General features: G+C 38.2%; 2 protein-coding genes across 3 annotated transcripts in view; both read left to right on the top strand.

Annotated features, from left to right (window-relative positions):
* Positions 1 to 313: 313 nt before the first annotated feature.
* Positions 314 to 6,163, top strand: hprt1l (hypoxanthine phosphoribosyltransferase 1, like). Of its 2 annotated transcripts, XM_079449993.1 has the most exons (9): positions 314 to 609; positions 1,020 to 1,126; positions 1,495 to 1,678; positions 2,224 to 2,289; positions 2,375 to 2,392; positions 2,771 to 2,853; positions 3,399 to 3,445; positions 4,532 to 4,608; positions 5,702 to 5,827. In XM_079449993.1, exons 1-9 carry the CDS (start codon positions 571 to 573, stop codon positions 5,747 to 5,749), a joined length of 669 nt encoding a protein of 222 aa, XP_079306119.1. In that variant the 5' UTR covers positions 314 to 570; the 3' UTR covers positions 5,750 to 5,827. The 2 variants fall into 2 exon arrangements, with proteins under 2 accessions (XP_079306119.1, XP_079306120.1); XM_079449994.1 differs by lacking the exon at positions 2,375 to 2,392 and having other exon boundaries at positions 5,702 to 6,163.
* An 898-nt stretch (positions 6,164 to 7,061) lies between these two features.
* The window catches only part of wwox (WW domain containing oxidoreductase), a 164,510-nt gene continuing 145,406 nt past the window's right edge, over positions 7,062 to 26,165 (top strand). Inside the window, exons 1-5 of the mRNA XM_079449691.1 lie at positions 7,062 to 7,286; positions 7,409 to 7,473; positions 7,679 to 7,736; positions 7,808 to 7,977; positions 18,708 to 18,814. Coding sequence (XP_079305817.1) covers positions 7,180 to 7,286; positions 7,409 to 7,473; positions 7,679 to 7,736; positions 7,808 to 7,977; positions 18,708 to 18,814 — 507 coding nt within the window. The 5' untranslated portion in view covers positions 7,062 to 7,179. The remainder of the gene's footprint in view (positions 7,287 to 7,408; positions 7,474 to 7,678; positions 7,737 to 7,807; positions 7,978 to 18,707; positions 18,815 to 26,165) is intronic.

Below are 26,165 nucleotides of genomic sequence, written 5' to 3' on the forward strand. Positions count from 1 at the left end.
GTGTTTTGCAGATGAAATAAAGTCATACAGTTTTGAAATGTCACGAGGCGTGACATATATATTTCACCACGTATTGCTATATTTTTATGACATTTTCATCATTTTCGGATAAAAACGTTTTCTGAATCCAACGAATAAGCATGATCCGTATGTAGGATTTGACGTGCAACTGTTTGTTGGTATATCCATCATAAATGTCAGTGAGTTAGAAAGAGTCCCATCATTTGGTTCTCGCTCTGCGTCCTAGATACGACCCCTCGTTACGTCATCACCGCAGCGTTATCAACCCTCCGACGCAACGAACGCGTGGATTAGTGCAGCAGGGAACGCACGGGGCTTTACACCCTGTTGACTGTCGTGTAAGGATACGCGCATTTCATCGCTATCCCACAACCCGAGAAATGCACTGTTTGTACCTCGCGCAGGATGCCGCTTAAATCAGATCATTGGGAGGAACGGATTGTGACGTCAGGGTTTAGGACGCGTCGCGTTGACTTGATGCAAATCGGACGAGCGCGCTGGACGCGACGGACTCATCTTCTCTCTTTCGCCGGCGTGATGGCAACCTGAATGAAGGACAGAGATCTCAGCATGGCCTCTTATCTGGAGGTAAGACAGACGCTCGGTGCGCTTTACAAACAATCGTTGTGTTCGTGGACAGTTAAATATGTTTTATTCATCATTGGGTTTTACTTCCGGTGTGCGAATTAAGTTGCTATTGAATGAGTGAACGTCCATCGGGTCATTTATATAAACGTCGAGACGCTATTTCAACTAATCGCCTTCCAGGCTGGTGCGTTGCCAAGGCGACGCCAATAAGATCAGCTTGTACTGTAATGGTTTAACTTTAGTAAGAATACACATGACATCACATTCAATCATTTTCATGGATGAAATACAGCTAACAAGCTCTAGAATGCACCATAAACTCCTTAGGAAAATGCAGCGACTATAACAATTGATTCATGTGCTTTATAGTTTCTTTCAAACACTGAAGAAGTGAGCGTTTTGTCTTTCAGATAGCTGATGACAGCAAGGGACACGGACTGGATCTTTTCTGTGTCCCGAAACACTACGAGGAGGATTTGGACAGTGTCATAATACCCAATGGCCTCATTAAGGACAGGTACATTTGACCCAAACCTTGCTAACTGGAAGCACAGATGTCCCGCTTGTATTTTCGCCATCTTTAATACAGGATCTTAAAAAATGAACACATCCCCTCAACATAGAGATTTAAGGGATACCACGTTGCTGTGTAATGACATGGCCGTTGTATGACCCCGCTAGTAGAATAACTCTTCCGATGATGTCCGTCCACCACCGACTCTTATTTCATTAGAGCGTCTGAGGGTCATGTGATTTGAATGTGGCTTTCACATTGATTTGTTTAACAAATTTCGCCTGGAATCCTCGCTTGGACATTTCTGTCTGTGTATGAACGTACTTCATGATAGTCCACCTTTATATTAAACAAACGATGTTTCTCTGCAGGACTGAAAGGTTGGCCAGAGATATTGTTCGGGACATGGGCGGGCATCACATTGTGGCTCTGTGTGTCCTGAAGGGAGGATACAAGTTCTTTGCCGACTTGATGGATTACATCAAGACACTGAATCAAAACATTGACAAGTCTGTACCGTTGACTGTGGATTTCATTAGACTAAAGAGCTACTCTGTAAGTGCCAGTTCTACATTTCTCCCTCCATTATTTATTCTCTCTAAGGCGCCGGCTCATTCGCTGACGTGTGCCATATATATATATATATATATAATCTTTACACACCCTCCAAACCTGTATACACACATTGTGGGTAATAAAATGAAAGGGAATGCTCTCGTCTTTGTTCTGCTAAACACAAAGGAAGATATTGGGAAGAATGTCAGTAACCAAAAAGATCTCATTCCCATTGACTCCCATAGTAGGGACAATACATACTATGGGAGTCAATGGGAGATGAGAGCTTGGGTCACTGACATTCTTCCAAATATCTTCCTTTGTGTTTAGCATAACAAAGAAACGCATACAGGTTTGAAATGACACGGGGGTGAGTAAATGATGCCAGATGTTTCATTTTTGTGTGAACTTTAAAAGAACAACTTGGACAACTTTATATAAAGTAGAGGGTTAGTCCGATTTAGTTGAAATCAGCATTATAATATTAATGCCGTTGATGGAGTTTTACTAGGAATATAACTAATATTTGTATGTTTTCCTCTAAGAATGACCAGTCAACCAACTGTGTCAAAGTTATTGGTGGAGATGAATTATCTGCTCTTAAGGGAAAAGTGAGTTTGGATCTTACCTTTGTGTACTTTTACAATTTTTAGGAATTATAATGTTCTCCATTTATTTATTTTTCTCTCCGAACAGAACGTGCTCATAGTCGAGGTAAGGTTCACTTTTTATTGCAGCATATAGGCCCACTTGCTTTCTGTATTAAATGTATAATTATGTGTGAAACATTCATACTCCACGATTCCATTATGATTTGAGAATGCTGAGAGTGCTTAGTGATTTGCTACAAAGAAAATAAGTTTACAATATCAGTGTCACAAACTTGCTTTTTTGGTTGGTGACCTACAAACAATGCATTCTTTACTATTATGTAGCCATTTTTAGGTGGATATGTATCTCTGTTGAAAATCCTTCAACTGTTTTTATTTTCACGCCTATACATGCAAACAAATGCTACATTATCGATGTTGTCTCAGACATTTGAACCCCACTTTGTATTGTGTACAGACTAATTCATTCTTTGTCTTTTAGGACATCGTAGAGACAGGAAAAACCATGGAAACGCTGCTTGACCTATTAAATGAATGTCAGCCTAAAATGGTAAAAGTGGCCAGGTAAGAGAACGCAACGCTATAAATAGGGAGAACAGGAAAGTCGTAAAAGGTTTTTTTCAATAATAAATCAATTCTTAATCTGTGTGACTTTCTTCGACAAAAAAAAAATATATTTTTCAGTTTCTTCATTGATGTCTTATCTGCTCTTTTTATACGGTGAAAGTGAATGGTGCTGTCAATAAAGTTAGTCAGGAAATAACAAAATGAGATATGGATCTGTTTCAATCGGTTTATTTTGTTTGCGTAAGATAAATGAGTATGACCGCCCAGACCATTTACTTGAGAAACAAGATGCACTGAGATCCACTATTACCAGTTTATCACATTATCTGATATCTTCTCTGTAAACTGTACATGTGTGATGAATAATATAACTCGAGTGTAAATAACTTTAATTGTGGTATTTAATCTGTTTGTTCATAACGTTTTATTGTAGTCGTTTCTAGTCACATGTATGCATTTGACAGATGCTTTTATCCCACGTAACTTCCAGTGCTTAATAATAAACTCATCGCAACATTTATTTCATTGCCATTTCATTTCAGCTTACTTGTCAAAAGGACACCCAGGAGCTCAGGATACCGGCCTGACTGTGAGTTCCTTTGTATTTCTCATCATTGGATTATATCAGATGAGTATTTTATGCTTAATCCAGATCATTTACGCTGAAATAGGAGCATTTATGCTGTTGGACATGCCACCGGACACCGTCTGTGTTGAGACTAGTTATGCAATGCTTTTAGACAGAAGGCTGATAAACTCTTAATCTCAATCCAGCACGGCCGTTACTCGCTCTTGACGTGCACTCTCGATCACAGCACTAAAGTGGTTAAAGTCACTTATCAAGGAGATACAGAAGCCAACGGCTGTTACCCACAGACATGTTTGAGCACTTAGTAACCCTGTGCATGTGTATGTATGTCTGTCTGCTGTATTTGTGTAGATGTTTATTATGTGATGGTGGATGTTAAATATCTTCAGATGAATCGATAAAAGGCAATTTTGTACATAAAGCTTGAGGATGCCTTAAGATCAAGTTTTTTACATCTTCAGGCCATGGACTCTTTGGAAATGGAGAGACAGATATGACCAGTTATTTTTTATTGCATTAAATAGAGTTTTCCCCCGTAAGCCTGTATTAACATAATATATACTAGGTATGCACTGATAATGATACCAGTATCGGGCCCGATACTAAACTCATGTACTCGTAAAAATGCTTAATGAAAACAATTTTGTTTTACTTAAAATTCATATTTTTTCATAATGTGTTTAAGGTGGAGATGTTTGTAAGTTTGAAGCTATTCTATTTGTAGTAGTCTCACTGTGTTTTGAAAAGGTACAGGCATTGGTATCGGCGAGTACCAGGAAAAATATCGGTACTCGTACTCTTAAAGAAAATGGTATCGGTACATCCCTAATATATGCTAATATATAGTTATACGTTTTACTTTAAATTTTCTTTTGTTTAATATCTTCATGTTTTAAGATTAAACGTATCATTTGCAGACCCCTTGTATTACTCCTAATTTAAATAATTCATACAATATAAACCAAATGAAAGGCATTCTAGTATAACTCAAAGCCAGATGTTAAACATCCATCATTGAATTAGGTTGGTGCGATGTGTTTAATTCAGCATTAATCATATGTTCAATGCTTTTAAATATCCTTTTAGATATTGGGTTTGAAGTACCTGACAAGTTCCTGGTAGGATATGCTTTAGACTACAATGAATACTTCAGAGATCTGAGTGTAAGTATCTTATGACACAGTCTCATAATGATAATAAAGAATGCATACTTTTCCGATTATGTGTTGTGCTATATACTGTACACTGATGCTGTGTTTTTAATATTTTTTAATATTAATATTCAAATATTGAAATACCTTTCTTTGTGTATGTTGTGTATGCAAATTACAAAAAAAGTATTTTATCAGTTTTACATTTTCATCTGTATTAAATTCAATTTTATTTATAAAGCGCTTTTCACAATGTGCATTGTTCAAGAGCGGCATTACAGGAGAAAATAAGAAAACAAGGTCAAACACAGTACATTGTGTTTTTATGAAAAGTTAAATGATTCTAGTAAATAATATATAATGTCAGCAGTCTCCCGGTGGTTTATTTAGCATATTTTGCATTAAGTGAATGCTTTGCTGGAAAGATGTGTCTTTTATCTAGATTTAAATTGGGCGAGTGTGTCTGATCCTGGAATAATATCAGGAAGGCTATTCCAGAGTTTAGGTGCTACGTATGAGAAAGCTCGACCCCCTTTGGTGGATTTAGTTATTCTGGGTGTTATCAAAAGTCCTGCGTTTTGAGATCTTAGAGAGTGTGATGGCTTGTAGTGTGATAGAAGCTCTGTTAGGTAGGTAGGGGCTAAACCCTTTAAGGCTTTATAAGTGATTAAAAGAACTGTAAAGTCAATACAACACTTAATGTGTAGCCAGTGAAGGGTTGATAACATTGGGGTTATGTGATCGTATTATCTGGACCTGGTTAGAACTCTGGCAGCTGCGTTCTGAACTAACTGTAGTTTGTATGTTAATGATGCAGGACAAACACTAAGTAGTGCATGTCTTATTATGTCTCGAACTGGTTTCCATTATGTGAATTGCCATGGAGGCTGGCAAGGCTTCAAACACTGCTTTTCTTAATACTTTTTATAGCTTGAAATCAAGGTTTGTATGACTAAAAGCTGAGCTGAACGCTTTGCTTGACGGCGCACAATTGAATTGAAATCTATGTGCCTAAATGAATAGATAACGCTTTCAAAACTGCTGAAAAAGGAATCGTACCTTGTTGTGGTTTGTTGACGGTCTCGTCTCTCTTTCTGTCTTTCAGCATATCTGTGTATTAAGTGAGCAAGCAAAAGAGAAGTATAAAGTATGATACGACACCAAAGTGCTGGAGGCATGAAGACAAAGATCACTGATGTCTTTACTTTCTTTGGTTTAAAAGTTATTTTTGTACCCGTGATCCGAAATGAGGAGTGAACTCATGCAACACGGATCTTCACAGGTGTGTGATCACACTTATAGTGAAACTTTCTTTTTTACAATCAGTAAGTTGTGGGTATGTTCATGGGCGGGGCTTCCTTACCTTTTCTTCATGTGTTGAACTGAGGCCTTTCATTGAACTGATGGTGGATTTTATGTTTGGTAAATATTTTTTATTTATTCTTTAGAAAGTATCCCAGTCAATAACCCCAGAATGCACCAATGCACTAAAACTATTGAATGGACAGTTAAGATTGATGTGCTGTTCTGTGCGACATATTTAACACAATAAAATTACACTAACATGAATAAGATTTTTGGCCTGTGTTTTGTTTTGTTTATACACACATAGTCAACTGAATTGTATAATGTTGTATTGCTCATTAATAAGCAGTGTTGAGTGTAACTAGTTAAGTACAGTTATTTGTTACTGTAATTTAATTGCTTTTCCATTAAAAAAGTAAAGTAAGGGATTTTTTATTTACAGTTACTTCTGATGTAATGGAACTAATTGCTTTGTGTAATGTACAGTAAGTGTGCAGTGCAATCGTGGAATTGACATCAAAAAGTCTAACTTTAGAAATCTGAGCTTTAATATATAATTCTTTGGTCAGTTCATGATATTACTTGTCGTTTTATATCATTTATTTGAATGAATTAAAAGAGCCGTTTCATGTCCATCCTTGAATCACATGACTAATCAAGGTTGATACAGGAAAGCAATTAGTTATAAGTAATTAAATACATTTAGGAGAGAGTCACTTGTGCACACTATTGAATATGTAACTAATAATTCATTTTTTTAGAGTAACTTGCACAACGCTGTTAATAAGTGCCACCAAAAACACTCAAAACTGCGTTAAGAGAATGAGAGAAATAGTGAACATATTTCAAGAATGATGTTTAAATGTCGTGCATTTTTGAAATTTCACATTCAATGTTATTTATGAATATCTCCGTGCCATGACAAGTTTGAACCATTCAATTTAGATTCATGAATCAGCGGGTCAGAAATTGGTCGTTACTCTCACAAATAATAAAATAACACAAGAACAGCTTATACAGAACAAACTCTATTTAAAACCACTTTAAACTGAATTCAGATTGAATTACAAAATAAAAACACTTGCCCGTGTATGTTAAACGCGCCTTTTGTTTCTTTCAAAAACCCCGAGGCCTTCATTTCCCACAACCCCGTTCAACGTGACGTCACGTTGTGATTGCGGAAGTGCCGCGGCAGGATCAGCGCAACGTGCATTTGCTGTCAAACAATTTGAGTTCGGAAGTCGAAGGAGTTATCGGCTCTGAAACAAGCAGAGCGAGATGGCAGCCCTTAAATACGCGGGGATGGATGACACGGACAGCGAAGACGAGCTTCCTCCGGGCTGGGAGGAGAGATCCACGAAGGACGGGTGGATTTATTACGCCAAGTGAGTGTTTAATACACACGCGCTTTACGTGGGCTAACAAAAACAACAATACATTACGTAAATACTTGTGCATTTCTAATGTGGTTTATATGAAGATTAACACGTGACGTCGTTGATTTTAGCCACGAAGAAATGAAGACCCAGTGGGAACATCCCAAAACTGGCACGAAGAAGCGCTGTGCTGGAGGTATGACGCTAGATCCACAATACATTGCACCTGTATATATACTGACGTTCTGAAGGACCTGCGCTCAATTGTGTTGCATAACAAAAACAAGTCTGAAAGAACACACACGAACTGACAAGAAATAAGATGTCGACACAGTTCTGGTTTTGATACACTTGACATAACACAAGTAGAATCAATAATGTGATTATTGAATGTGACGCAGCTTTGCCGTACGGATGGGAACAGGAAACGGACGCCAAGAGCCAAATCTACTATGTCGAGTAAGTCGAGCGAACCTCCCCTCGCCATGATTTCATAATATTATGACGTGACGAGATGTTCTTCTTTCTAGTCATATCAACAAACGCACAACATATTTCGACCCCCGGCAGGCCTTCACCGTTGAAGACCTGCAGGTGAAGCCCAAACGACACGACGGAAACACGTCTGCGCTCGATGTGCTGCAGAATCTCGACCTCTCGGACAAGGTCGTGGTCATCACAGGGGCAAACTCTGGGATAGGTAAGCGCACGTGTCTGCATATAGCTGTCATACTGTTTCATCTGAAGCGACATCCTCAAAACGAGCTTCACATCTTTACCTTTACATTCAGTCATTTAGCTTCTATCCAAGAGATGAGGGAGAGAAATGTTGACGAATAAACTCTTCTGACCAAACAGCGTGTTTGACATCAGGTTGGGTTTAAAGAGCCTGACTGTGTGTAAACCAGCTGCTTTGCAGTACAGTGTTTGTCCAGAAGATGGCACTACAACATTAATCATGCCTTCCTCCTTTTTTCACACAGAATTCACATTAAACAATAAAGCACCAGAATTATTAATTGTACGATAAATCAAACGTTGTTATTTATATTTACAATAACAAGTTCGGGTAGTTTCTGTCATACACGTTGGTCGTTTAGATAACTTATGCAAAGTAAGTTTGCAATGAAATCTGGAGTAAACATAAATAAATAAATGCATAAATGATGCTAGACGATGCATGCATTTGCGGTCTTAACTGCACACATATATAATAATTTTTATTATTTTTGTGACTAACCACCGATCTCAGAACGGTTATTTGTTTGGTACGATTTTATGTGGTCAAAGAAAATTCACAGGAATGCTGTATATTTAGCCTGTGTTATGAATTTAAACGTATATATTTTCTACATTTATGTATACATGTATTTATTCCGTTTTAGCTATTAATGTGTGTTGCGCTCACAGCTCTGCATTTATGTCTGTCTCCAATCTAAAGAAGTCCTCAAATCGGATCAAATAATAGAGATTAAAGACATGTTGGTGTGTTCCTTTAATGTCATTTGTCAAATTGTGGCGCTTGTAGGGTCTACAAGGAAACATGAAAGAAGAATTTACAAGTTTACAGTTTTTGATAGTTGTCAGTTGTAGTGTCGTATGACTGACCACTAGAGGGCAGAGGTACTCTGTGAATCAGACTATATAATTCCACCCTGATGGAATCCTGCCAATTTAAGTGATGCCTTCACACCTTACACAAGACAATGTGTAAGAGAGAGCAATTCATATAACATTTCTGAATAAGAATTGTTGTCACTAGCATAAGAATTATTGGATTACAAGAATCATAAATCTGTGGATAAATTTGATCTTAGTTCATTTCCCTTTTACTTCTCGAATATCACCAGGCTAAAAGAGCAAATGATCCAACATTTATCCTTCTCCTTTTTTATATTTGTTCAATTTATTTATTAGCAATACGTCTTTTTTTACAACAAATACACGTGTGGCTTAGATATTGCTGTGGATTTTAAAATGTTTGTTAAAGATTTACTTGGGCATGTTATCTTTAGCCTCACAGTTAAATATGATATATGTTATATATTTAATGCTATGTGTATTACTGTTGCACTAAACGTATTTGCGAGTACAAGACAAGAGTGTATTTACTTCCCTTTATGGAGGTCATTTTCGATTGTAATAATAGTGTTTGTCATATAGCTTTTAAATGCATTAAGCTCTGGTAATAAGTCTCATCATCTGGTAATTACAGCAGGAGAAGTTATTACGCTTTTGACTGATACTGTACTGTATTTTATTAGCCCTGTACAGAAACACACTTACAGTCGTCTTTCTACCGCTTTAATACGGCGGTAATGGAAACAAATGCTCTTTTGTGTCCTCTCTCTCTCTCTTGTTAACGGGTTCTCTGGTGGTGGAGTGGTACACCTGCACCCGTGCATTGATCCTGCGGTGCGTGTTTGACCCCGGCTGATGCCTCCCATTCATTCCCATTAGTGACTCGGGCGCTTTCCTTAATTCTCCTCTATTGAACCAACTAAAAGTTATTTACCGTCGAAAGCGCCGTTCACTTCACTCAATCGCCACGTCACCATACACCCAACTGCGCCTGACCTGAGACCTGTGGGAGGTTCAGACACTAAAATCTGATGCTCGGTGCCAAAGAATTGTGACATTTTATATAAAAATATAAATGCATAGTAAGATGAAGTATTGTTTCCATATATTATTTATTTTATGTTGTTTTGCATTTATTTATGTTTCCTTGTGTTTATTCTTTGTTTACTAACAAAAGCATCTGCGAGTTTCATCCTTTTGACTGTATAAATACTGCACAAAGCTATTTTGTTATTTAATTTAAATAGATTTAGCTGTGATAATTCAGCTTGAGGAGCGCGTGTGGATTACGTAAATGCTTTTATAAGATTTATTACTAACACAACACACTTCTTGTATGTTTTTCCTTTAGACAAATCTGTCAAAACTTCCAAAACTTCACATCTAAGCACTTAAGACAAACATCCCAAATATTCCTTATCACGTTCCTCTTCTTAAACTCTTTTATTCGTTCAGACAGTCATAAATAAATCATAAATCTTTTATTTGGATACACATTTTTTCTTTGTCTCGCACAATGTTCTGATGCGCGGGAGTCAGTTTTTAAGTCGAGTAGCGCGGGGTTATTTTTGTCGAGCAGGTGTATCGCAGGAGTCGTCGGGTGACGGTGGTGGCCTCTTGGCTGGCTGTCTCTGATGGTGATGAATGCTCTGTGGCGGTCACGGCGCTCTTACGCGCCTCTGTTTGTCTTTCTGAGTCACGGAGCTGAAGACGTGGATGCATGTGTACGTTTATGGGCTTCTATATTTACACTGTTCCTATTTCAGTTCATCAGCTCTTGTGGATGAGGCGGGTGAGCATGCGAGTGCAGGCACTGATGCTGATGCTGCTTGCTTTCTATATGCAGAAATTGTGGTGCAAATGAGAAAGGAAGGTCTGTTATCAAAATCTGTTTAGTTTAGTTCAGTTTAATGATGCTAGTTCCACAGATGCGAGACAAACTTTTAACCTAAAAGTAAAAGCCAAAATGTTACCAAAATGTGTTTTTGTCGTGATGTACCGAAAGCATTGAGGGCATCACGGCCAATTGTGTTGTTCTTGAAGAGCTCGCTCTAACTCTCATATCCTTGTTTTGTTTTGCAAAAAGCTCAGTGTCAGGATAGGAAATGGAGTGCATAAGGTGGCACAGGGGATGAATAACAGACCGTACTGACGGGAAGTCTTCTGTTTTATGTTTCTTGATAAATGCCATGGCTGCTATGTATTTCCAGTTTAATTGAATTTTGATGGCTGTTTGACTGTGTTGCTGTACCCTCTCAACGGGCCTTTGTCGCCGGGTCATTCCCCCCCTCTCGTTCTCTCTTGCTCTCTCTTTCGGCCCAAAGAATCCTCGATGAGGTGATGTCGTGATTCTCGTTTGTTTCGGAGCTAATGTGTTCTGGACTGCTCATGTGTCTGAGATGTTTCTCTCCCTGTTGTAGGAGATATGCTGTGATTAATTCATATAGAAATGTGTTTAGCGTTGCAAAATACTGCCTTTGTGACTGTATTCTCTTATAGCTCTTCAATAACTGTTAATGTTTAGTAAACATTTTATGTATACAAATATATATTAACCCTTGTGTGATGTTCATGCTTTTGTTACTCTGACAATGTTTGCGTGTCCACAACTATTTCACATATTCACGTCTACAACCATATCTAAGCCAAAAATGTCTTTACTGGGAAGTATTGCTTATAAATTTGGGCTGTCAAACAATTAATCACATCCAGAATAAAAGTATTGTGTTTACATAATATATGTCTGTGTATTGTGCATAATAATTTTGTATTTATGAATACATATTTAGGATGTATTTATTTATATTTACCAATAATTAAAGTGACATACATGTTTATTCGCTTTTATATTTGGTATTTTTCTTAAATATATGCATGTATGTGTTTATGAATACAAAATGAATATGCACAGTGCACAGACACGTATTATGTAAACACAAACTTTTATTATGCATGCGATTAATCGCAGCTAATTGTTAGACAGCCCTATAATAAACACAATTAAACAAATATACAAATATGGAGATGTTGTCAAATAATGTTAAAAATGCACATTTTTCTAAATTGAAAAATGTATCTCAACATGCTTTGCAGGTGTTCACTTTATCCCAGTTACAATCAACATAGACAGCATTTACAGTTAATATTTCTCATTTACCACTAAAAAATTACATGAATGAAAAGGGTGCTATTCATAAAAAAGCAATGCATCTATGAAATGGGTTAAAACATTATTATCTTGCAGTGCCATGACTACAACAGGGGTAAAACATAATTTCATTATGCAAATGTATTGATTCTCATCTTTGAGCTTCTGCAATTCTTGGTGTAGTTCCAACCAATAGCAGCTATACATATTTAAAGCATACAGCCTGTCTCTAAATGGACTAAATGCACTGATGAGTCATCCTGCACTACATGACTTTTCGTCCAATCAGAAGCTCTCTAGAATGAGAACATCACTTTCACTAATACCTAGCAAGAAGCAAATCCTAAATGTGACATAAAGCTTATTGGCTATTAAAAACAACCCAAAATGGTGCTGATCACTTATAGAAACACACATGAACACTTGAAATAGACTCCCTACCTTGTGTATTTTAGCACGGCTGAAGAGACATGCTGAACCAGAACCATCCATTATGCAATTTTATTTCCACAAGAAAACGAAAAGCAAAGATATTTTTTATCTGCTCTGTACTCCTCAGTGTGCCTGTGGAGGCTGTTATTGATATTGAGTGTCAGAGGAAATGGAATCTGAGGCTTTTAATGTGCGTTTCATGTCCGCTTGTGATTAATCTGTTTATCGGTTCTGTAATGAACACCAGGTATGGTTGGTTAGTCAAATTATTGAGCGTTATTAACCTTGGATGAAATTCACAAAGCACGGCAAAAACTGATGTAACATGCGCGACAATTACAACTGGGGATAAAAGATTCGATAATGATTACGATCTCCACATCGCCCCGGCGGGCGGCCGGAATAGATATATGTTTAAGGCCTTTTACTGGCTTTTAAAGGAGGGAAGCGTTTTAAAATTGAGCGTCTGAATGTGAACTCAAGTGGTTTATGGATCAGTTCGCTTTTACTATTTTTCAGAGAGAGCCGAGATATTAAAGTTTCATGACGACTCTTTGCGGTCGCTTCTCTCTCTCTCCGTCTCTCTCTCCGTCTTTGTCTTAACAATGACAGTGATGAAAGTAACAGCGTTCCGGTATTAGATTCTTGGATGGCAGGGGCCGAGCTGGAAGGCTGGCGTGAAGGGTTTCCGTGGGGACGGCGTGACCAATGCAAACGTGCAGCAGAATGAAAAATGGTACTGGGATTTAGCCGAGGCCACTTGGGGGTCAAAGCCGGAATACGTGAGGGGAGGGCGGCAGAGGGCAGCCGGGGGCAAAAGCAGCGGGGTAATAGAACGTGGGGCTGGTCAGGTGGAACTCCTCTCCTCGCACGCCGGTAATTACGAACCATACATTTCACTTTGGGCCGTGACAACGGTTCCCCCAATCCCAAAATGAAGATGGGGGGTTATTAATGGTGTAAATTAAGGCTCCCCCCAGACCGACAGGAACACCAGACTTCCTATTTTAACCCCAAAATGTATATCTCACCCCACCTGCTGCTCACTGGCTCTGTCCCCCGCTTCCTCAAAGCTTTATGACCGTATATAGTCAGTAGATCTGCCATGCAGGTGGAATCAGGAAGTGTACATTTCTTTGTGTTGTGTTAGACTTTCTCATTGACCATCATTATGGACAGACAGGGTTGTGCAAAGGCGAAAAAAGATTTTTCATCGATGTCATTAGACTTTTATATCCATCGGATAAGACATTTATCGGCTTTAGTTTTCGTTTACATGTACATTTTTAATGATGAATTCACAGGATCATTGGAGATTTTTTTGTGTTCAATGTATATTGATGCTCTAGAACAGGTGTTTTCAAACCAGGGACCCCAGAAAGACTAAAAGAGAATTAGAATATAAACACACCCGAGTTTACTAAAGCATTATTTGTTTCATTTCATTCATATTCACATTTTCAACCTTATAGTCAGTTTCTCACTATAGTAACATATATTTCAACTACTGGGTTTGTTTGCAGCATTATTTGTCATGAAACACACTTCTATAGCTTAAATGCATTTGAATGTATGTTTTTTATACATCTAGCATTATTTGTAGCCATGTACTTGTTTGGAAACAATATGTTGTCTTTGTGATAATAAATATCTAACATTGTTTAAATGTATCGAAATACACAAAGCATATAGCTGGATATGTATTTTAGGATGGGGGTCCCTCACAAAAGGTTCAACTTATTTGGGGTCCTTGTAACCATCATGAAGTTTAAAAACAATGTTCCTTTGTCTTTCTTAAAGTGACAGTTCACACAAAAATGAAAATGCTGTCATCATTTTCTCAGCCTCTCGTCATTTCAAACCTGAATGAAGACCACGAAAGAAGATCGTTCAACTTAAGTTGCTAATTGAACAGCACCGGCACCCATTCACTTCTATTGTATGGATGCGGATAAACCACATTTTTCCAAATATCTTATTTTGTGTTCTGTGGACGAAAGAAAGTCATGCAGATTTGAATGACAAGAGGATGAGTGAATGACGACAGAATGTTCATTTTTGGGTGCACTATCACTTTAAAGTAACATGTTGGTGCTCTGTGGTATGTGGTGCACATGCTCCAGACATGTTGAGCTTTGGTTCTTTAGTGGGGTTAATACAACGTAACCTCCTCTCCACTCTTTAGTGTCATTTTGTCAAAAGTCCCGAAAAAACGTAGGCCAGAAGCGCGAGGAAAATTAAATGTACGGGAATCACGCGGGGGAGGTCATCCGTCAGCGCTTTGTGTTTGTCTTGGACTGCTCCTTAAATTTTTGCTCCAAAATGAACATGTCCAGTTAAGTCCAGGATGTGACCCGCAGAAGAAACTTAGCAGAACAATAAAACCATCAGCAAACTCAGAGGTTATCTCTGGAGCATCCTGTCTTTATGGAGTCAACATGCAAAACGCGAAACTTTTTATGACACGCTCATCTGATGACGAGGCAACTTCATTTCTTAGTACAGGAGAACATATTGAATAACCGAAACATAGCTTTTTATAGCAAAGGCTAGTCTAGCTGGATCTCTCCTCGTGTGGGCGCGAGGTCTTTCTGCCTCTTCGATGAACAAGTGGAGTCATTGCGTCCAAATTAATGTCAAGGCCCTCGTATTTTCCATAAATAATACACGGCGGGTCTCTGTTGTCGCTAAACATGTTCTCATTTGTTCTCCATTACAAAAAACAACAGCGTTGATTAATTCACACTTCAAGCTGAACAACCGCCACAGTTTTTACAAGGTGACTGTGAGAGTCGCTCTTTGATCAACGCTAATGCGACACTTTTTTTGTTTTGTTAATAAGTCTCCGCGCGCCTCTTAATTGCCGTCTCACGGATCCGCTCGTAAAATCTCTTATTTTTGCTTGCTGTTTACTGACAAGGAAAACATTTCAATTCTCACGTTTGGTGTTTTTATTTAGTTGTCTGTTTCTCGACGGGGGAGCCCCGGCGTAGATATACACGGCTCTCCATTACTCCTAATAAGGTGTCATAAAATTTAATTCCATGCTTGGTTTGTCAGAGAGGAGTTCTTATCCTGCTCCAATTTTGAGTTTTAATAGGTAATACTCCTTAGCTCTCTCCTCACAATTAGGCCTCCTAGTTACCTTTTAATGAAAATCAGATTAAAACATAATCTAATTAAAGTTCATTTTAATCCACGATATCGTGCAGGCTGATGGTGGGAGTCACGTGACCGCTGTCAGACTCCGCTAGTTTGCATAGAGAAGGGAGGGCTGCAGTATCAATCAATGTTTTTACTTGTGTATGTTGGGGAATCTTTGGAAATTCATGTGGGAGGAAGAATTTGTGTTTGTCTGTCTTCCATTCTTGTCTTTTTGTATAATTTTCTGGATAATTCACAAAACACCTCCTCCAACAACAACAAAAACATATAAGGACCATTAAAGTTGACATGAAGCAGAAATAGCAGTGTGTTTTTTTTTGTATTGTGATTTAATTGGCCTTTGGATTGAGAAAAGTTATAATTCTTTAAAGATATAAGTAGCCGAGATGACATATTTTTGTATGCAAAACCAGGAAGCGAGTCAGCATTTTAGGAATTCCGGTTCCATCGCTCCAGCGTCTATCAGTTTTTTGAATGGGTTTTTTGGTCTGTTGTAAACAAAACCTCTAAATATTTTTTATAACTTTTAATTCTATGACATAAAATACACCAATTAAAACCCACTTGTGATTTTTTTTAAAGCTTTATTGTGTCTTAAAACAGCGTTTGCTAACAAGTTGCTAAAAGCGACTACTTACTTTGGTGGGGACGTTAGACGTCATCGCGCATGCAAAGCTCACAAAGAATGCAACATAGGCACAAATCTCTTAAAACAGAGATCTGGCTTCATTCACGGAGTAATTACTTACCAGGGAACACATTTGTAATAAAGTTTGAAAGAGGTTTTCGAAGGCTTTGTGGTGGTGACGTTGATATCGAGCGACCTTAAGTGTAGTCTGTTAATCGCATCGTGTTAGATTTTTCTTCTGCTGGTTCGGCTTCAAAGGTAACAAATGTTGTGTTCATTTGTTAAGATCATCTTGATAGACAAAACGTGTAAACAACGTAAACTTAAGGGTTTGCATACAAAAATACATCATCTCTGAGGTACTGGATAAAGGACTTTATTGAAATTCTCCCCAAAATAAAAATTCTGTCTTCTTCCAAACCTGAATAGTGGTCAAAACAATAGAGACCCAGACATGTTCTGGTTACAAACATTCTTCCAAATGTCTTTCTATGTGTTGGACTGAACAAAAAAATGTATACAGGGTTGGAAGAACTTGAGGGGGAGTAAAACAAATTTACATTTTCGGGTGAACTATGCCTTTAAGATTTTGTGGGCAAATAAAAAAATATTGACCTGCAAGAGTAAAGCATTTATAATAAACTGTAATTTTCTATAAAAATATATAACAATAAAATAAATGTATTAAAATAAAATAAAATAATGTCCATTTCATGGAGACTTTAAAACTTTGGTTGTACTGTTATAATAAATACAATTCATATGTTAATTATTAAGTGAAATGATAAAAAAAGGTTGCAGTTGAAATCTTAGGTCAGACCACATCTCGTTGGTGCTGTAGTGGAGATAAAAAGCTTTTGATATGTGTGCAAATGTCACTCACCATCAGAAACAGCTGTCAACTTTCATATCCACTGAAACCCATAATTCCCTGCATCGGAGAGGTTCACAAAGCGATTAAGTCATACCTCTCGGAGTCATACCTCTCTGTTTGAGCTGTGTTGGCCTGTCAGGTCTTTTCTGAGCCATGACAGTGTAATATGTTTTACAAGCAGCATGGCCAAGGGTTATTTTACAGTCAGAGGGAGCAGGCAGGCCAGTCAGTAAAGCACAGCTGCACGGGGGAACAGCCACGTGACGATGCAGCATATCTAATCCACCTGCTGTCAACTAGCGGTCCTGGACAAACGTCCGAGCCATTGTGTCAAAAGTCTTTCTCAACACCCAATTTATTCCCGTCTTTGAATCTGCTTTACATTATCAGAGATTATGACAAAGTAACATTGAGTTGGAGCGATGCATGTGTTTGCGAGTATGTGTTGGCTTCTTCAGCCAGTTCGCTTGTGATTTAACAATCAAGCGAGTTTCAATACATATTTGAGGATTATACGTGAGAAGGGCTACAAAGTTTGAGTGTCCTGCAGACAGTATATAGCAGTTGTGTTTGCAGTGGGACGCTGCAGATTTTGAGATTTTAACTTTGTGTCCTTTGGTACGATGGCAAAATACACCATTCCCCCATCTAAAATTCCTTCAGATTTTTTTTACTTGATAATTAATGTGGCACTTGCAAACTTGAGCCATTGTTATGAACTTGAGGATTTTTCCCCCGCATCTATTCTGAGACGCGCATACCTTTATGACTGGTGCCCACTCCGGGTGATAAAGTGCTGATGCCAGCTTAAGAGAAACTTTAAACATACTTTGTGTAATCAAAGGCACAATGCAAAAAGGCAGGTCAGCAAAACCAGCCAAAACAATACCCCAAGTCCCCCCTAAATATAACCTTTCTCTGTGAAGCAAATGTCTCGCATTTCTGCCATCCCCTACCTCATATATTTAGATCATTGTTTCTACCTTTCGAGTCTGAGTGACCTATTTAGATTTTTGAAAATGAGTTCAAGAAAATTATATAAAAACCCAGAATCGTTTATAAAATCAATGAAACTGAAGTATCTCTGATGTTTTGCAATGTTCTCTCTTATCGCACTAGCTTTGAAGTGCTTTAAAATCATGTTTCTTTAAATATATAAAAGTTATTTTCCCCTAAAGTCTGTGGACTGTAGTCGTTTATGACACCCTCGCAGGTTTTAAATTCCGCTTTGTATCGTCACACTTTACTACGTTTTTGTTTCCTGTAACAAAGGTGCCTCAAGGTCGTGTCCTTGGTCCGTTTTCATTTCATTATCTACACAGAAGCTATTGGAGTTTCTTGGCTTTAATTCGATCACATTCATCACACGAAAAAAAGGCTTGATTGAGTATCTTAAAGAAGAGCCTTTGGCTCTCTGTTTGATGAAGAATGGAACAGAGATATGGAACTCTAGCTCATCTTTGCGCCACCCATTCACCCTCTGCTCGGTTTCATTTGCAAATAACAGTTCTGCAAAGTTATCGGAGTTAAAGCACTTATCTCAATCATGTCATTTCTCTTCTCCTACAACCCCTCTTCCACCCACCCTTGCCATATCTGCAGGTTTTGAGACAGCGCGATCTTTCGCTCTTCACGGAGCCCATGTGATCTTAGCCTGCCGAAACAAAAGTCGTGCCAGTAAAGCAGCGGGTCTGATCACGGACGAGTGGGTGAGTAAGAAGACACACACACACACACACACAAAGAGTACCTCTGCAGCCCTACATCATCACTCGTGACCTTTACATTTCATAAATCACCTTTTGTGTAGCTGGCATCTTGTCACAAAATTTGGTGGAGCTCATGAGCTTTTTTCCACAACCTTCCTTTCTAGGCAGCTACCTTCTAATGATGTTTCCTTATCGTTATGAAATATCACAAGTGGCTAATTTCAGATTCTCTTAATGTAGTAAATCATTGAGTATGTTCCTTAAATATACAATGTAATATAAAAATCAGATAAAGTAGGCGAACTTCTTTTATAGTCACTTTTTTGTTTTATTTAATTTACTGTCATGGTGGAGAAATGGTATAAAGCATTGGTTATCAGCAGGGGGGCAGCTGACTTCCGGGGGGGGGGGGGGGGGGGGCTCAGAATGACTAATAATTAAAATTAGACGAAATAAGCATTGACATACAAAAAAAAAACTGGAAAGCAAGATATTTCTCATTATTTAGCCATTTTATAATGAAATTCATGTTTTTTTACCCAGTTAATGTTAAGCTCTAAAATACTTAATTCAGCAGAAATTGTGAGTGTTTGTCAGGGGGCGATCTGAATATTATTGAATACAATGGGGGGCCTCAGACTCAAAAAGGTTGAGAACCCCTGATATAAAGGAAATCTTGCTGAGGTATCAAAGTCAATTTTGTTAGTAGTTATTACTGCGTCATGTCTGTATTTGTATGTTTGATGTCTTCATATATACACATATATATATATATTTCAAGGTTTTAAACTCTTCACTATTCACTAGTATTCCATATTAAATATAAATGCAAACAATGGTGACCTAATCTTCCGTTACACAGTAATATACAGCAGTCTTTCTACACATAAACTCAAATCTCTCTAAAAGGACCTCCGTCTTCAGTAACCTATTAAGAAACATCTCTTTTAATTCCTAAGGTTTCCCAGCCTAATTCTTGATTAATATTCATCTCCTCCTGATGTTGTGCAGCAGAGAGAGATTTTGCCCGTGGCTCTGAGCTCGCAGCCCGAGCCGAGACCGATCTCTCGGATAGTCTTTATTATTAGCGGGAGGGGGGTGGTTGGGGGCGCAAGGGCGTCTGATAATTAACTTTGATTATTGCACTAATATTGTGGCGCTCTTGACACTCCCCCAGATTTATGAGTGCGAGAAAATAAACAAATGAAATGTAGGTGCTGGAGCAGAAAGAATAAGCTATTACGAGGCGCAGTAATTACAGCCATCCTGAGACTGGAAATTAGTTGATTAATTACAGGATGCCAATGGATTACAGGGGAATCTAAAGTGTTTTAAAGCAGTGGCGATATCTAATTGAACAAAGCCCCCTCTCGACGGCAGATAATTCCTCAGCCCCGACAGCTTCAAATCAAGCCGTGTTTTAATAAATGTAGCAACTCGGCTCCGAGGCATTTTACAAGCGCGCCGCAGTCCGCCGGCGGAGAAGCGCTACGGAGACATCTGCAGAATCCTTTAATAATCGGAGTTATTAAAGAACATTTAAATATTAAGGCAAATTACCTGGCAAAAAAGCCGGCCGTCCTGATTAATGTTTACCGAGCCCTTACCGCAAGTTTTAATTTTTCATTCTCTAACTATTATTGCAAAACATTTGCACGACACTGGAATTGAATTCTCAAAATATGAGCCCTCCGGACTCCTCTGGTGAGAAATGAGGAAAGTAATAGCAGAAGAGACCTTGATCAAGTTAAGATTTTCATATTCTGATTAAAAAATATTGAATAGGATTTGACTCCGAAATCGCAGGTGCTGCCGGATGAGTAATAGTAGGCATGATATCGGAATAAATCTCATCGACGGCAAATGCACGCTTACACCTCGGGAACGGTATTAATAGATTCGGGAAAGGACGGGACGTGGAAATTAATCGTTAAAATGATGAATGTACTCCGCGTGTCTTCCCACGCTCTTACGGGCGAGGTTATTTTGATAACGTTGTGTGTTTGGGAATCTGCGGAATGAAGGGTCATCAGATCTGCTTCCCAGGTCACTTGGAGAAAGTACAGGGGATGTGTTGGAGTAAGTGATGAACGTTAGTGTTGAAAGTCCTAAATCCAGAGGTGAACCGCGCGGCATCGCGTGTCTTATCAAACTGTGATATTTTAAAATGAGATGAAACAGGAAGTGGTTGTCGGCTTCATCTATTGCATTCGACAGAAAGTTAAAGGATGGTGCTTGTGTTTAACCAACAGTCTTGGGAGAAATCATTTGAAGACCAATATTTTGAGGAGAAAACATCAAATATGGCATGTAAACATTGTAATAGTTGTAGAACATTTTTGTAGAAACAAAGAAACTAATTAATATATCGTCATCGTGTGATCATGCTCTGTACTCTGTACGCTGATGTCATTTCCTGTGCTAAGACGCTGCTGATTGTCCTGAGAGAAACAATGGTTTATTATTAGTGGGAGGTCAGGCCGCTCTGCACATTCTCCGTTCATGCGAACAATCTTTCTAATCACACTGCAAACCCCTCCATCTTTTCATTTTTACCAGCGACGGTGAGCAAAAGCAGCAGCAGTATCTGTGAAAGCGCAGAGTCACGCTGAATCAGCTCGTTCTGCCCCACGCACACACTTCTCATTTGCTTTAACCCCTCGGCAGGGAACTCATCCATCTCCGCTTTCTCCGTCCTCGGGGGTTATCTTTGGACGGAGAGGCTGAGGGTCATCCAGGGGTTATTTCAAGGTCACAGCGTGGGGCGCCAGTGGTTTAGAGGTCAGGAGGATGTGCAGGTGTGGTGTTTTCTGGGTCATGTGCTTGGCTTCTTCACCTCCCACTGTGCACGGCTGCGGAGAGATGTCCCAGTATATTTGTTATGTTTTATATACATGTCGTATATTGTGTATTTTACACAGTATATTTTTTATGTTTTATTTAAAGGGATGCTTCACCCAAAAATTGTAAATTCTGTCATAATTTACTCAGCCTTGAGTTGTTTCAACTAATTTTTTTTACCAAAGAATTGTTACGTCCACTTCATTTCTGTCTCCAAAGTGTTACTTGAATTGTTATTTTTTAGTTGGCCCAAACTTGACTCAAACATTAATGGGTATGTTTGCTCAACCAGTTTTATAGTTCATTCAACTTAAAGCATCTACAGAAAATTCAGTTAACGTTTTAGCATTAATTCTATGTGTTTTATATTTTTTAAACTAAGATTTATAATTTGATTATCATAACTTCGCATCACATAAAAAAAGAAGACAAATGGCTTTTATTTTGAATAAACTGTATTAAGTCAAGTATACGCAGAGACATTGTAGATGAAACGGAACAGTCACGTGCCAGAAGTAATGCCTCAATGAACATGAACATGCCATTTGGCAACCTCATGTAGAAAGAAAATAACAATTTAGCTTTAAATGCTTTTAAAAGAATAAAAAATATTTGTTAATTGTTACAACCAATTTTTTTACTCCACATTGTAACATACACCGGAGTAAATAACAGTCTGACCCCTAAACACGACTTACCCTCTCTCGAAAAGTGCCATTTTGGAAAGTTTTTACAAAAAAACTGAAGTCTATTTGAATTCTAAACCGAGAGCGTCTTTGTAATAACTGATCACATATTTAAAAACTACAATACTAATACTAAAGACCACGCCGCTGGCGTTGAAAAAAGCGTTTAGGACATTTTTTGAAAACACGGTTTAGGTGATAGGACTATAATGTAAAACAGACGCAAGCAGCTTAAAAAAAGAAGTAAAGTCTGAACACGGGCAAAGTTGTTTTAAAAGTAAGCGTCAGAATTAGCATTCACAGCATGAGAGAAAGACAGTATTCACTTCATGCAAGAACATGTATATTTATTTAGTGCCAGTTACCTCAGGTGAAGCTTGCCTCTGCAGCAAACAACCTGTCCATGGGCTGAGAAACATAAACTTGAATCTAGTTTGACCTTTTTCTCAAGTACCTAATTTAAGTTTATTTTTCTCACCCCATGAACAGATTTTTTGCTTGTTTTACCATAAACTTACTTAATTCTTATATAATTTTTTATAAAAAGACCAAATATCTTGGGTCACTTTTCTTGTCAAGTAATTGTATTTTGACTTAGTTAGATAGTTAATATCTGAATAGTTAGATATTTGTATTACATAAGACAAAGACACTTAGTAAGAACGTCATTTTTTGCAGTGTGATATGATCAAGCAGCAACCGGCGCAGAGAGAGAGAAAGAGAGAGAGAGAGAGATGTCTTGCATCTTGCATGTCGGCAGTGTGTGGAACAATTTTAAGAGAAAGACACATCACAGAACTTGCCGCGCCGTAGTCAATTTCTGAATGAAAGCGTCTTTATGGGTCTGACAGTAGCCCCGCCCCGACATCCTTTGACATCATACAGTGGTCGCGTGCACTCGATTCCCTTTACCAACCAGCTTGTCAAAGTGTGTTGTTTGCTTCCCGGCCACAGGCGCACAATTACTTGTTTTCATTTATTCATATTTTTAGCTTATAATGTTGAATGACAAGTGTTTTGTTGTAGGGGTGCATTGTACCATGCATTCTTTCAGCAGTCAGTCATTGGCCTAATAGGTGCGATTCAAGAAGGGAAAGGGCTTTTGATTCATAACATTCAGATTGCTGAAGCTCAACATACGTTTTTTAGTCTCCAGAACGTTTTCTTCAGGTTTAGCTCAGTCTTTCAAACTCGGGAATATTAGTAAAGGGTGAATATTTATATTGCAACCATGTTTTACAATAAGAAGCACATTGGGGGTGTTTATGGGTTTGAGCGGGTGGAGTTTTTATTGTCTGCAATGGGGCCACAGTAAAAGCAGACAGGAATTAAACAGCAGATGTGCACTGGAGCAAATAAAAACAGCCCTGCTGGGTTGGGTAAAGACCTACACGTCTGTTGTCTTGTTTTGCGCTTTTCATTAATTGATCAGCCAGCTTGTAAAAACTTAAGCTCAAATTGCTCATAAGCAATACAGATAGGCTTGTGATATTTATTGTTTGACTGATGCCTTAAATCATGCGGCTTGTTGGTTGCTTAAAGATCGGGTAGCACACGCAGTTTTTGCCAATCTCATATTAATCTTGAGTATCTATACAGTGGTATTGCATACGTCATATCTTCCGCTGTACGATTATTTATGGAAAAAATGAGCTGCTGGAGGCAGGATCCACGAGCAGTCGAACACACAACACACCATTGCATTAATCCCTTCGTGTTTTTTACATTATTGCAAATAAGCGCAGACTGCCAACAAAACAGGGGAACGGGGATCCAGAATTATAAAAGACTTTCCGAAACAAGTTGGAGTGCTGGAGAAGTGTATCAAGCACATAGGACCACACAGGTTGCCACTCCTGACAGCTAAGAACAGGAAACTGAGGCTACAATTCCCACAGGCTCACCAAAATTGGACAATAGAAGATTGGAAAAACATTGCCTGGTCTGATGAGTCCATCCCTTTATGACCACAGTGTACCCATCTTCTGATGGCTACTTCCAGCCGGATAACGCGCCATATCATAAAGCACGAATCTTCTCAGACTGGTTTCTTGAACATGACAATGAGTTAACTGTACTCAAATGGCCTCCAAAGTCACCAGATCTCAACCCAAAAGAGCACCTTTGGGATGTGGTGGAACGGGAGATTCGCATCATGGATGTGCAGCCGACAAATCTGCAGGAACTGCGTTATGCTATCATGTCAATATGGACCAAAATCTCTGAGGAATGTTTCCAGTACCTTGTTGAATCTATGCCACGAAGAATTAATGCAGCTCTGAAGGCAAAAGGGGGTACAACCCGGTACTAGTAAGGTGTACCTAACAAAGTGGCCAGTGAGTGTAACTTGTATTTTATGTAATTTATGTTAATATTAACTTATATTATAATTAAATTGTATAAAATAAATGATTTGTTGAATTTTGTTGTATTTTAATTTATTAAACCATATAGTACATTGACATCTAGTGGTTCAGCTTGGTATCGCAGTCTAAATTCAAAATATAGGAGAGGCAAGTTTAGGCAAGTAACAGTTTCTTTTGCTTGTTATCAGAAATAATCTATCATTTGCAAATGTGTACAGGAAGTTAAAGGCAGTCCACGAAAACGTGCATGCACAGTAACGTTTGTTTATGTTGTTACTTTGAAACCGTCTATAGCAACAATAACATTATTATTATTTGTAATCATAAAAATGCTAATTATGCGACTAATAACAATAACAATTATACATTAAACGTTATTATTCTTATTTTCATAATTTTTTATCCAGTTTGTGTCTTTTTGAAAGATAATTTAAGAATGTTGTGTTAATAGGTTAAAGTCCATGAGTCTGCGTGTTTAATTTGTCTAAAAAATTCTGCTGATGTTTGATTCATGATCCCGTGAGATATGTTTAATAGAGTCCCACGAGGGATTGTTTTCAGATCAAGGCCCGTCTAATGTCCAGCAGAATAACTTAGCCACTTTTTCCCGTTTAAGAGCATTAGCCCCATTTTTTTCTCCTCGTGTCAAAATGGTAATGAGCTACTTTGTAATCATGTTAATTGCCGACCTAGCTTCGTGTTAGCATGTGTTTCCTGAAACACTATTTACAATCAAGATGAAAATTAACACGCTACGTGTGGGTTGAAGATTCATTGTGTTGTTAGGGTGAGCTCTGGAACCAATTAGGGTGAGCCCTCGTTTCCACTGAGGGTTGATGGGAGCAAAACTCAACCTTGTAATGTATAAAAAAACATTAACATTGTGGCGGATAGACAGGTCTTTGTAAATTTTTTGTATAATTAGATAACTGACCCTGTTAACTTCACGGTCTTCGGCCGTTGTTTCAGTAAATGCAAGCTCCTGTCATGTCGTGTTCTTTATGTAGCACTAGTGAAGGGAAAGTGCTAGTCTTGTTTTGAATATTTGAGAGAATATCTCAAATTAGTGCAGTTACTAAATGTGCAATAACCAGCATGAAAAGAGCTATCAGAAAATTCATTTTTCAACTAGTACACCTTCTCTGTCATTTTGATTTTTATATTTTTGACTGCCAACATTTCCGTGAAAAGCATACTATTCAATTATTTGCTTTTGGATTTCTGATTCACATAAACATCTGAGAGAAGTATTTTGATGTCTACATTACATCTCTGCAAGACAATTTTTGCATTACATCTCGGAGATGTTTCCTGTCAAAGATCTTGTTGACATCTACAGTAGACGTCTATAAGATGTTATTTGAATGTATGTAAACTGTATGTCTTTTCGAATACGTTTATCAGATGTTTTTACACGGCAGATGTTTTACAGATCCCAGATCTTTATCAGACATATTA

This window comes from Barbatula barbatula (assembly GCF_947034865.1).
Source record: "Barbatula barbatula genome assembly, chromosome: 25".
Taxonomy (NCBI): domain Eukaryota; kingdom Metazoa; phylum Chordata; class Actinopteri; order Cypriniformes; family Nemacheilidae; genus Barbatula; species Barbatula barbatula.

Excerpts from the sequence above, each read along its gene's own strand:
- hprt1l (XM_079449993.1), top strand. The coding sequence starts at position 571 with ATGAAGGACAGAGATCTCAGCATGGCCTCTTATCTGGAG. Across the intron at positions 1,679-2,223 it reads TTAGACTAAAGAGCTACTCT|AATGACCAGTCAACCAACTG; the intron begins GTAAGTGCCAGT and ends TTTTCCTCTAAG. Across the intron at positions 3,446-4,531 it reads CTCAGGATACCGGCCTGACT|ATATTGGGTTTGAAGTACCT; the intron begins GTGAGTTCCTTT and ends ATATCCTTTTAG.